The following is a 12,046-nucleotide window of genomic DNA, read 5'->3' as shown; positions in this document are numbered from 1 at the left end:
GGCCTGCAGCTGCTGGAGAGCTGGTCACCGAGGGACTGTGACCTGGAGGATCCTGTCAGGGCTCCAGGGCACTTGTCCACAGTCCAGGTGGTTTGGGGTAGTTGCTCCTGCCTTGTGCTGTCTGCCCAGTGTCTGACATTTCATGTACGCCCGCCTTCCCCTGGGACGGTGTTACCGTCCGTGCAGGTTACAGTTAGGAACACAGAAGGCCCAGAGGTGAGCTCTGAGTGCGGGGTGCCTTTGCATCTCCTGCAGGAACAGGCGAGATCGAGACATGTGGGCAGGGCCTGTGCCTTCCTCTGCTAGCTCCTGCAGAGTGGATGCCGAGGTGGCGTCAGCCGGAGCTTTGGGGCCATGATGGACCCCTGAGTTGCTGACCCTCACAAGCCCTGCACATGGGTGGGAGCCTGGTCTGGGTGAGCGTGCCTGCCTGGGGTGGCCACCCACCCAGGCTGCTGCTGGGAAGGGTGCAGAGCCCTTGCTCTGCTGCCGCACGCTCCCTCCTTAGGGGAGCCCCTTGTCACTGTTGAAACCTAGCTGTCCCGTTCCTGTTCCCTCTGGTCCTGACAAGTTTCAGTATAAACCAGCAAAGAGTTCCAGAGAGGAAGTGGGTCTCTGGTTTTGGGGCCTCCCTAGATGGCTTCTCAGAGGACTACACTTGCTCCCTTCGTAATCTGTATTGAGGACCCCCCTAGGGCACAGTGGATGGTGGGGGGGCATGGGAACCAAGTCTGAGGAGGGGAACCAGGACCCGGTGTGAAGCTCCTTTTCAGCAGTGGATGTAGGGAGCTGGGGTCCGGGGTGCAGTGGTTCTGAAGAAGGCCAGGTGCGTGTCATGTACCTTTCAGCCCATGTATCAGGTGTGTGATGAGATGGCTTGGCCCCAGGACCCCAGTTACAGACCCCTGAATCAGTAACCCCAGAACTGGAACCATGGAAAGATGACTCGCTGATGCAGGTGGGCTGGTTTTTCTTTGGAGCTATATTTTTGAAGGCCCAGATGCCCGATGTTAAATGCCACTAAATGACTTATGTTTCAAAGGCTGTGAACATAGAATAATGGTATCTTGAGAAGCAAGAGAGGGTGGAGAGGAGCACCAACAAAATCAGCACCAATCCGAGTGCACCTAATGGGAAACCATGGAAGCATTACAGCAGTCCTCCCTTGTCCATGCTTTTGTTCTCTGAAGTTTCAGGTTGACTGTGGTCCAAAAATATTAAGTGGAAAATTCCAGAAAGAAGCGCTTCCGGAGTTAAATTTTACACTGTCCTGAGTAGCATGATGAAATCTTACGCCATCCTGCTGTGTCTCACCTGGGACAAGCCTCATCCCTTTGCCCAGTGCATCCACGCTGTATGCGCCATCCACCTGTTAGCCACCTAGTGCCATCTCTCTCATCAGATCCACTGTCTTGGTATCTCAAGGCTTGTGTTAAATGAACCTTATTTTACTGAAAAATGGCCTCCAAGTGCAAGAGTCATGATGCTGGCCTGGCAATTCAGATATGCCAAAGAAAAACTGGAAAATGCTTCCTTTAGGTGAAAAAGTGAAAGCACAGTAGGGTGCTTTTGGAGAGAGGCCACATGTGTGAAACCTTTATTATTGTCACAATGATTTCATTACTTGCTAATTGTCCTAATCTCTTACTGTGCCCAAGTAAGATCTTCTCATAGGTATGGGAAGAAGTGTTATGTATAGGGTCTGGCACTGTGGTTGCAGGCATCCACTGAGGTCCTGGAGTGGATCCCCATGGATAAGGGTGGACTACTGCACTTCACGGTGGCACTTAACTGAGCAGAGGCAGTTGGCGGACTTGGAAGAGAGGTCTGTGTTCAAGTCTGCGGGATTCAGCCTGGCCGCCTTGGGGCTCCCAGCTGCCCGGTGCCCCTTGTAACCGCAGCAGGAAATGGCCCGTATGGTCTGTGCGCAACCCGGTGGCATCACATGCGGGATGGACAGTGGCTCGGCTGCCGAGAGCTGATGCCAGCCTGTGTGTCACCCGGAGTCCTGGGCAAGCTTGGCTCTGGCACTGCTCCCACAGCCCCAAGGCCGAGCCCCTGGCCCCGAGGTCAGCCCAGGCCGAGGAGGCTGGGCTGCAGCAGCACCTGGTGAACTAGGATGCACCTTCCTCCTGAGCTGAGTCTGGTCGGCCCGCCGGAAGATGCGGTGTGACCCGATGACAGGAGGTGACCCCGAGGCTTCCTTACTGTGTGGAGAGGTGGTTGTTTAAGAGTCCGCTGAACTGCTCAAACTTCTGTTCTGTCTCCTCACTCAAGGAGCCACCTGAGGAGGGGAATTGGGGAGAGAGTGGCCAATTAGATGCTCGGCCCCTACCCAGCCGGGGCTGCTCTAACCACCACCAGTGTGTAGCGTCTTTCTTTTTACTGTCACCAGGAGTGAGGTCTGTCACCTTCCTACATGGGAGAAAGCTCTGCTTTCCTTTTTGGCCCTTGAGTCATATAATCCAAGAAAAAAGCCATAAATGGAGACGAGAACAGTTCACTCGGTTCTAATTTTTCACAGAGGAAAACCCGATACACAGCCCACAAATTGCCGACGCCCACATTTTTTGAGGTCACATGCATAACGAGTTGGAGGCCTCAGCTCAAGCCCTTTAAAGAGCTCTGGGGTCTGCTCTCGCTGCCCAGCCAGTTCTGTGCCGCCCTCTCCTGGGCCAGAGCTGGCTGTGAAACGCAGCCTCCACCCCGGCCCCTGGAACCCATCGCCTTCTCCCTGAACCCAGGAATGTGGTGCTGGCTCCACTCGCCAAGTGAGAAGCTGCCTCGATTTCTGGAGAAAGTAGCGCAGCTCTGCCCGGTCCCAAGGGTGAGCAGCCCAGCGGCCTTACCTATGTGGCAGTTGTACATCCAGATGCGGTGGCCATCATAGCGACACCTGCACTTCATGATGTTGTTGGAGAAATCTGACTCTGGGACCTCGTAGTTGGGGTTAATGACAACCTGGGAGGAATCAAGTCAGAGCAAGCTGCTAATTCCTTCTGGGTCATCCTGGGCCCAGGGCCCTGGGCTCTGCTGAGACTAGCCTGGCTTCCAGAGCTGTGGATCCCAAGCGAGGAGAGTGTGGCAGGTGCCAAGGAGCAGTGGAGGGCAGGACTGGCCAGAGGGAGACAGTGGGTCCTGACAGTGTCCTCAAGGCAGGGCAGAGCCGAGCTCTGGAGGCAGAGAGGAGCAGGGCTTGGAGCAGTGAGACCTCAAGATACTCCATTTGTCTCAGTGTGACCGGGGAGGCCATTAGCCAGGTTACCTCTCCTGGGGTCCCCAGAACAAGCTCTGGGCTCTCCCCTGGCAGGAGGAAGAAGCAGGTGGCAGAGATGGGGTGGGGAGAAGGAAGAGGGCTGCCTCAGGGCAATGGTGACTTCGGGACTTTGGGCCCTTTCCTATCTCTGGGCCTGTGAGTTGCTCTATAAAGTCATGGGTTGGACCAGGTGATCCTAAAGCCCTTTCTGCTCCGACACCCAGGTCCTGGCTGGGGGCTGCTGGTGGAGAGAGGACCCCTCTGTGGCCAAGGGTCACCATCATTCTGAGAGGGGTCTGTGAAGGGACAGAAAGGGGAGGTTTGGGGTGAGGAACCGAGGAGAGAAGAAAACAGCAGGGGCAGAAGGAGAGAAGGCAAAACCTGTGTCTGGGGCAGTGAGCGCAGCTGCTGGGAGCGCTCGTGACAGGACTTCCCTCAAGGGCTGTGTGCATCTGGGGCGGGGGCGCAGCCCCTGAGGAACTTTCCAGATGTGGGGCTCCAGCAGGGCCGGGACAGGATCCCTTAGCAGGCAGGTCTGCCAAGGGAAAATGGAAACCGAGGCCAGCCTGTGGCCTGGCCTGGCAGGGGCCATGCTGGGACCTGTGTCTGGCCTGGGTGGCTAAACCTGTCCTTGCTGACCAAGTGCTAAACGCCCTGCTCTGGAGTGGCCTGACTTTTCTCTGATCGCTGGTACTCAGCAACCTAGCTATCCCTTCAGCCCAACCCACACAACAGGGGGCAAAGAACGCCTCACACACCACGGCCCAGCAGTCCCCTGCCCCCCCAGGTGTCCCTGAGATGCAGCCACAGGGCAGTGGGACACAGTGAGGGCCAAGTCGGGGCCATCAGGGTCAGCATGGCCCGTGTGGGGTGGAGGAGATGGGGGCTGGAATATGTGGTCCCCACAGGGCCATCCTGCTCCCACGGCATCGTGGGAAGGACTTTCGTGTCCTGCATTTCTGTGAATCTGGGAAATGACAAGAAAGTAGACAAAGCAAGGGCAACTGAAACAGTGGCCCGCTGAGCGGTGGCTGTGACCCTTGGCACAAGGTCCCAGCCTGGAATCCCCCTCACTGCCATCCAGTGCCCTCTCCCTGCCCTGCAATGCAGTGGACACTCGTGGGCCATGAGCTTCTGGCCGGGGCTCTTGGACATCCAAAAGCTCTGTGTCTACACCAAGGCACATATTCTGCTTTCAACTCATCAGAAGCATTAAGACATCCATCACAAGTCCATTCGCTAACTGTAGTTTAAGGGTCAAAAACACAAACTACAGACTTGACGTGAGCTGGGTTTGCCTGGTTGTGAAACAAGGACAGTAAGATCTCTTCCCGGCTGTGTTTAATGGCTCGATGCATTCACTGGGCCAAAGCAGGGCCGGCCTGGCATAAATCATCAGTAATACTGGTCATTAAATCCATGGCATTTGTCAGAATACACAGTAATACCTCGTCACTGGCAAAGCACCAACCCAAGTCACCAGGCACTGTATGTGCACACGGCCACAGGTACTCATTTTTTAGAACAAAGAGCCGCGTGGCTGGGGCTTTCCAAGTCTGCGGTTCAGGCTTGTGGGTGGAAAGGGCTTGGCTGTCTGACTCCTGGCCGCCAGCGCGGCCTCTTGAAGCCCCTGTGGTCACTGCTCTGCAGGTGCCAGTTCCTCAGGGGAAGTGTGTCTGGCGGCAGAGACCGAGGGCCAAACCCTGGGCTGGCTCAGTAGCCCCGAGGGAGAGTGTGCAAGGCAGAATCACTCATTCTGGTCACCCGCTTTGCCACCCAACAGGGCAGGCAGGAAAGCAGGACAGGTGGGGACGTGCTGAAATGACGACTCTGCCAGCCCGACTGCGGCTCCGCACCGGGAGGGGAGGCCAGGGTGACACAGTGTCTCCTGTGTCCTCTACCTGGTGGGCCCTGGGCAGAGCTGCCACTGTTTGCAGGAAGGTAGGAGGTCAAGGCTCCCTGCCTCCTCCCCAGGGCTGGGCATCCCCCTTGGCACAATATGTGGAAGCCCTGGGAAGACCCCACAAAACAGTCAGCTGGCCAGCCTGTCCCTAGCACTTGGCATTCTACCATTACAGATTCACTTCTTTGTGTGGACAGTGGTCTCTGCAGATCCTGTTCTCTGAGAGAAGGGATGTCACCAACACTCGTGAGTGACCAGTCTTTATGAAATCGCTTTTGGCCTCCACATCACAGGTCCAGGCAGGGTGAGGGCACCGGGGAACATCAGAGTGGAAGGGAGAGAAGCTCGAAAGGAGAGAAAGTGGGGAGCTGCTTCAGTCCAGGGATCTAATACCTGGCCCAGGAACCGAGTCAGCCCGCAGATGCATCTGTATTCGGAGTCTGCAGGGCTGCACCGCATTACCCGCGAACGTCCCAGGCATCCTGTGTCTCCCCAGGCCCTGCATGCCAGCCTGCCTTGCTCACTTACGTTACCTTCTAGACCACAATGGCCTCTGTGTGGCACCTGCCTCGACACAGCCTGGCCTCCGTGGCCTGTTCCCAGCACTTACAGGAAGGAGGGCTGCCCCTCCTCCCTCAGTGGGGGCATGGCGCCCCCCTCACCTGGAACAGGTATTCTCCAGGGGGCACGTCGGTGATGTCGATCCACTGGCAGTCAATGTCGTGGCGGTATATGTCCCAGCAGCCCATGGTGATGCCCTGCTCCCCAAAGTTGGCACACTCGTAACTTTTCTGGATGTCTGCAGGCAGGGGTGAGGAAGTCAATCACCAAGAACCCAGGGCCCTGCTGCCCCAGCCCCCTACTTCTGCTTCCTCCCATCTGCTCTTATTTCAACAGGAGCCCCACTCATTTTCCCACCCATAGGCCCCTCCTTCCTGCAGGTGCCCCTCCTCCATGATCCCCCACCCCCACCCCGGTCTGTGAAATCCTCAGGTTGCAGACAGACGGACTGCTCATTTTATCTGGGGCGTCTGTGGTGCCTGCTTTTTGGCTCAATACAGGGTCATCTGATCTCTCTGCTGGAGAGCAGAGGCAGTCAGAGTGTAGGCTCCTGCCTGATGGGTCTCTCTGCCCCTCACAGGTGGCCTGCACACAGCAGGTGCCCAAAGCCTGTCTCCAGTGTGATTTTGTGGCATGCTAGTGGTGGCTGCTTCAATGGATAACCAGGAGCTGTCATAGAAGGAGGGGCCTAGTGTGTCACAGCGGCATGCAGGGCCAGGTGGTCACACTGCGGGCAGAGGACCTGTTAGGCTGGAGAAGCTGGGACCACATTAGTGGACAGGGCTACCCAGAGTCAGTGGGCATAGGGGTGGGAGCTCCTCCGAAGCTCCCAAGTTCCCCCTCCCCACAGAGATACCTCCTTCGCACTCTGTGTCCTCCAAGCAGAAGCTGGCCTTGTGGCCCTCGGCCACCTTGGTGCCATTGAGGCTCAGCAGGTCGTAGTGGGTGAACACTTCCATGCTGTGGTAGTGCCTGCGAGCAGGGAGGGCCTGTGGTCAGTGTCTGAGCTGCTGCAGCCCACAGGCAGCTGCCCACATGGGGATCTGACCTCGGGTGACTGGGAGGGGTGGTGGGGAGAGGAAGAGGGAAGACGGGAAAGGAAGGAGGTGCTCCCCAGAAAGTGCCAGGCCCTGAAATATGCACCAAGTGGAGTTCCGTGGCTATTAGTGAGGCAAACTGTTTATCGCTGGGCCTTATTATTTTCCACCAGCAGGGACCCTTCAGAGCACTCGGCTGGCTCTCCTGGCTCATTCCTAGTTGCTGCTATTTCTCTACACTAATACAGAAAATCACATTCTGATGTCTTTCGGAAACATTTTAAGGTAGAAATATGGTAGGGAGGGAAAAAGAACCAAAGGGCAGGAGCAGTGGGGACGGGGGGGGGGGTGGAAGCGGCACTGGAAATTGGGTGTGTGCTTGGAGAAGGACGTGCGTGTGCCCTGGGACACACGTGTACTTCAGACTAGGAGGAGGCCCTGACTTTGCCTCTGGGCCCTGGGGGCAGTGGCAGCAATGTGTGCCTCTTGCATTGAGACATCACAGAGGGGCAGAAGGGGCGGAAGGAGAGCAGAGGACTCTGGGAAGGACAGGGCATCCCTGAGGACAGCCACAAGGCAGCTATGGAGGAGGCGCCTCCTCAGGCTGGGGAAGGGAGCAAGCAGGCTGCAGCTTCCCACTGTTTACAACAGGCCATCTCCTCACTTGGGAGGAATTGAGAACAGATGAAGACTCTTGGAAAGTGACGTGTTTGGTTCATAATAAACAAGGCAAATATGGCTTCCCGAATAACCCACTGCCCAGGCTCAAGGCCCAACTGAGCTGGCTACTGCCCTATCCTGGTCTGCCATGTGTGTGTGTCCCAGATGACTGCAGTGATTCTGACACGCTTGTCCCTACCAATGGAGGGATATTCAGAAAGTGGGGAGCACGGAAGAACAAGGCACCAAGGCAGGGGGACAGAGCCCCTTGTTTGTTCTATGCTCAACCTGAGTGTCCTCCTCAGTGAAGAGGCGAAGACAACATGACCACCTCTCGGGGCCGTGAGGGACTGAACAGGATGGAAGCCATGAGAGGCCTGCTTCAAGGCTGCAACCGGAGAACTCGGTGCCTGTCAACTTTCTCGACACTGCTCCTTCTCTCAGCAGTCACAGCAGCAGCGCAGTTTTTCATGCTACCTGGCGGTGGTGACTCCCAGGCCAACTGCAGCCCCTCACTTCCGGCGCCTCCTGCAGGGACCTTGGGCCCCGCTGTATGTGGGCAGCCGGGAGAGCGAAGAGGGGAAGGGCAAGGAATGAGTTTTCTGAGAGGAAATTAAAGACTCTTTTCCCTTCCGCCTCTGTTTGCTCACGCTAAAAATAACATCAGAATTGCTAAGTCGGGCTTCCCCCAGGTCACTTGTGTTTCTGAGTAAAATGGTACTGGGCCCGGGGCCCGGGGAGAACTCGCACAAGGAGGATTTTGTGGCAGTTCGAGGGATGACTCTGAAAGAGTCTATTTTGGCTTCCTGAAGGAGCCCGATGAGACATGAGGTCTGACTCACTGCCTAAAAAATGTCTGCTCATTCAGAGAGGGGTTTATGTGACCATGTTCCTGGCTGGAAAGACTGAAGAGGGGTAGGTTTGTGTCCCGTTGTCTAAACAGAATGCAGACGGAGCCCACAGACAGGCTACTGTGAGGCAGCCTCTGCCACGTGGCTTCTTGTGGCCCTGATTTAAGGCTCCTCCGGCTTCAGTTTTTCCCCTGCAAACACCGGCAGGGAACTAGCTGGTTTCACTGCCTCCTGGTTTTCTCTGGCTTCTGTCCTACAGCGCCTCTGCTTACCTCTTGGGCCTAGGTGGGCCTCCCTCTCTCCCTCCCGCCCAGGTGCCGCATCTCCTTCCCCACTGGCCTGAGGTAGAGCCTGGAGCCCCCCACCCACCACAGGCCCCCCACAAGGTACAGCGGGGCACTGTGAAGGTGGAGGACAAGTCCTGGTCACTAAGGAAGGCATTCTGGGTCCCAGCTGGGGGCCTAGGCGGGGACTTGAGCCCTAGGCTGGAGAAGGAAAGAAATCCCAAGACACGAAAAGGAGACCCACACCCTGATGCTTGGTGGAAGCCCTTGTAACCTGGACAGAAGGAAGGATGGGCCTCACCACAGGGTGCAGAGCACGGTGTCTGAGACCTGGGCCTGGCTGACAGAGGAGGTGCAGCCTCCGCTGATTCAGAGAAAGGCAGGAGGGGCAATCTGGTGTCTTCTTTGCCACCCCAGGTCCTTGGTGGCCCCCATAAAACTCTCAACTGGAGACTCATGTGCTTGGTCACTTGATTTGTGCCCTGAGTCTTCCCCTACATGTGCAGTGTGCTCCCTGAGCCTCTGGAAGGGACAGTCCTGGGCCACTCTCTGACAGCTGGGGCAATGCTCCTGTCCTCATTTCAGACACATTGGGTAGTCTCCAGTCCTGGGTGCTGCCAGAAAGACCCTGGCTCTCCTGAGGGCTCCACTCTGCTGTCCTCACATGCCACCATTCAGCCCCCCGGCAGGAACAAGGCCCACCATGTGTGAGGGCCTGTTGGCCACATCTGTGGACTGTGGCCCTCCATGGGTCTGCTCAGCACATGGTGAGGCAGGGCAGGCTCAGCAGGGGCTCCCTCCTCCAGCAGTGCCACACCTGGCTCAGCGGCTGTCCTACAAGGAGCACCCAGCTCCCACTCCCTGGGGCCCAAGACTGGAGAAGGACTGCTTTAGGGTCACCAACCAAGGGAGAGAGAAAAACTCCGAGGCCAATTTCCTTTGTGTCGAGTTGCACCAGCCTTTGTCTCCTAGCTTAAGGCTTTCGAAGCACAAGGCTCTGTTCCTTATTGTTGCATCAGTTAAATGGGGAGTGGCATTTTCCCCCATTGGCATTCATCTGAGTCAGGGTTCTCCCACTTGGCTCCACAGATGGGCTTCAGCGTGTCTGGAAGTCTGCAGAAATAGGATGTGAAGTCCTCTAGAAATAAGTTTTTTGAAGTGAGCAGGGGCCAGCTTTCATCAGCCTCTGAAAGGAAGCTAACAGAGATTTGAGACGAGGCATCCCGTTGAAAGGTCCTCCCAAAGAGCCTGGAGAAGTCACTGGGGGCTCAGGAGGCCAGAAGGGGTCCTCTTGGGCTCCCCGGGATGTTATGGTCACAGCTTCTTGGTTATAGACCAGAAGGAGGAGGCTGGAGAGACACGTTTAGTCAGCGTGTCCTTCGTTACCCTTCCCTTCCAAACCACCGACCAGAACATCTGTAAGCAAAGGAATAGAACAGACCACAGGAAAAGTGCGGGGACTCCAGATCAGAACACTTCTGTGATGTCACTGGGACTATTCTTAGAGAAGCTGGCTCCCTGGGAGAAAGCATATGGCCCTCGGAGACTCCTACCATGTAATCTTTGGGCGGGCCGCCATGGGTGGGACTGGGATACAGTTACCTTCCACTTACAGCCCCATGGGCAGTGTCAGCGCCCACTGGCCCTGGCTTCCGGCCACATGTTCTCTAAAGAAAATCAGCCACCAAGATGGTCATGACCCTAACCCGACTCTGACTTACACCCTGAAGGAGGCGCATGTGTTTTTGTAGGAAGACCAGAAAATCTTTGGCTCACTGGCACTTTAAGCACATTCAGATAACCATTTTAAGGGAAAATCAGGACCCTGTCATAGGCTGTCATAGTCCTGTCTTTTGAAAGAGGTGGAGCAACTCTGTCCCCAAGCTGATTTGAATGTGACTGTAAGTTGTGACCTGAAAAAAAAGTTAAAGATAGGTTTCTGAGGACGATTCAGCAGAGGTAATAGGAAGAGTGAAAGAGTCAGATGGGCCCTGCTTTGCAACTTCCTGTGCTACCCGGCTCACATGACACTGAGCCTCCTTGTCTGACCTATGAAAACCAGGATTCCATGGCCTGCCACCTACAAGGGGCCTATAACGAGGAGAGCTTCTGCCTTTAATGGTGACCACAGCATTGCAGAGCCAGAAGGAAGCCTGGAGACCAGGTTTCCCAGACTCATGTGCACGCTGTCACCTGGAGTCCTGTCACAGTACAGACTGGCCCTGCATTCAGCCCTCAGGGGATGGCAGATATGCTGGTCCAGGGCTGCACTTTGAGAAGCAGGCCCAGAGAGCAAATGCATCCTTTCGTAGATGGGGTATCTGACCAAAGAGAAGGGAAGTCTGCAGCGGTATTATAGTATAGAAATGTATTTCTCTTCCTTCCTTTCCAGTGCTACATCTGCTTCTGTCCTCCTACCTGCCTAGGAAATCGTGACCAAGCAGGGACAGCCAGGTCTGTTTAAGGTTAAAAATTTTTTAAAAAGGAGAAAAACCAAAACAAAGGAAAGGCACGAGGTTAAACAGGGTGTCTCCTGTTGGCCCCAGCTAGAGCTGCCTGTAGGATTTCACGCTGTTCTTTGGTCTGGCCCTGGATTTATAGCATTGGGATCAATCCACAATTACTGAGCTGGAAGGGACACTACGGATCCCAGGCGATGTGGCCTGATGGACTTAACATCATGCAGCTGTTGGGAGAGCAGCCGGGTTAGAGAGCAGGTCTTATGGCTCCTTCCTGGGCCCTGCGCCTTTGATTCCACACCCCAGGTCTTTGCGGAGATATTACAAATAGATACGGGTGTGTGAAGTACATTTCTACACAAACTCAGACTGGCAACTGCAGACCCTAAATTTCTTGCAGAGTAAGGAATTGGTGTGCACACGCTTCAAGCCACTGACCCAAAGTCCCTGGCAGGGCTTGCTGCATGGACAGTTGCCTAACGTTAGAAGCGCTACAGGCCGGAAGGAGACTCAGAGAAGGGCTGGAGCTGGGTCCGGGGAACGGCTTCTGTGAACATGCAAGGCGAGTGTGGCCCTGTCCCCCTGGACCGTGTGTGTGGCCTCTCAGTCCTCTCTAGGTGACCCTGGCCATTCCCATGCCCTACCAGGCTGTGCAGGACGTCAGGCTGAGACAGTAGAGTGGCGATGGGAGGGGGCCTACCTGTGACAGTCGTGCCAGATCCATGCGTGGCGGCCGTTCTTGGGGCGGAAGTCGGACTGGCCATTGTTGTGGATCTGGGAGGAGAATCGCAGCAGGCGGCGGTAGTGGCGGGCCAGCTCCTCGTTGGTTTGCACCAGTGCGGCTGAGGCTGAGAGGCAGTTCTCCTCCTGGGCACACAGCAGCATGGACATGGGCCGCTCCTCCAGGTAGGTGGTCTGCTGTACCAGCTCCGCGTTGAGCACCAGGTCGGGGGCGGCTGGGAGGATGAGCATGGTGGTCACAACACAAGAGACCCCTCCCTGAGGTTCCCTTCTGATTCCTAGGCTGGCACAACC

The 12,046-nt window shown here is 56.1% G+C and overlaps 1 protein-coding gene across 1 annotated transcript in view; it reads right to left on the bottom strand.

Moving 5' to 3' along the window:
• Positions 1 to 964: 964 nt before the first annotated feature.
• Positions 965 to 12,046, bottom strand: part of Loxl2 (lysyl oxidase like 2) — a 76,956-nt gene continuing 65,874 nt past the window's right edge. The window contains exons 10-14 of the mRNA XM_004848346.3: positions 11,712 to 11,967; positions 6,577 to 6,692; positions 5,822 to 5,958; positions 2,850 to 2,961; positions 965 to 2,284 (exon numbers count right to left, since the gene is read on the bottom strand). Of these exons, the coding sequence (XP_004848403.1) occupies positions 2,205 to 2,284; positions 2,850 to 2,961; positions 5,822 to 5,958; positions 6,577 to 6,692; positions 11,712 to 11,967 (701 nt within the window). The 3' untranslated portion in view covers positions 965 to 2,204. The remainder of the gene's footprint in view (positions 2,285 to 2,849; positions 2,962 to 5,821; positions 5,959 to 6,576; positions 6,693 to 11,711; positions 11,968 to 12,046) is intronic.

This window comes from Heterocephalus glaber, unplaced genomic scaffold (assembly GCF_053883595.1).
Source record: "Heterocephalus glaber isolate CG9 unplaced genomic scaffold, H.glaber_assembly_v1.0 deba00001460, whole genome shotgun sequence".
Lineage (NCBI taxonomy): Eukaryota > Metazoa > Chordata > Mammalia > Rodentia > Bathyergidae > Heterocephalus > Heterocephalus glaber.
The sequence above is the reverse complement of the archived record's forward strand: the minus strand, read 5'-3'. Positions and strand labels throughout refer to the sequence as shown.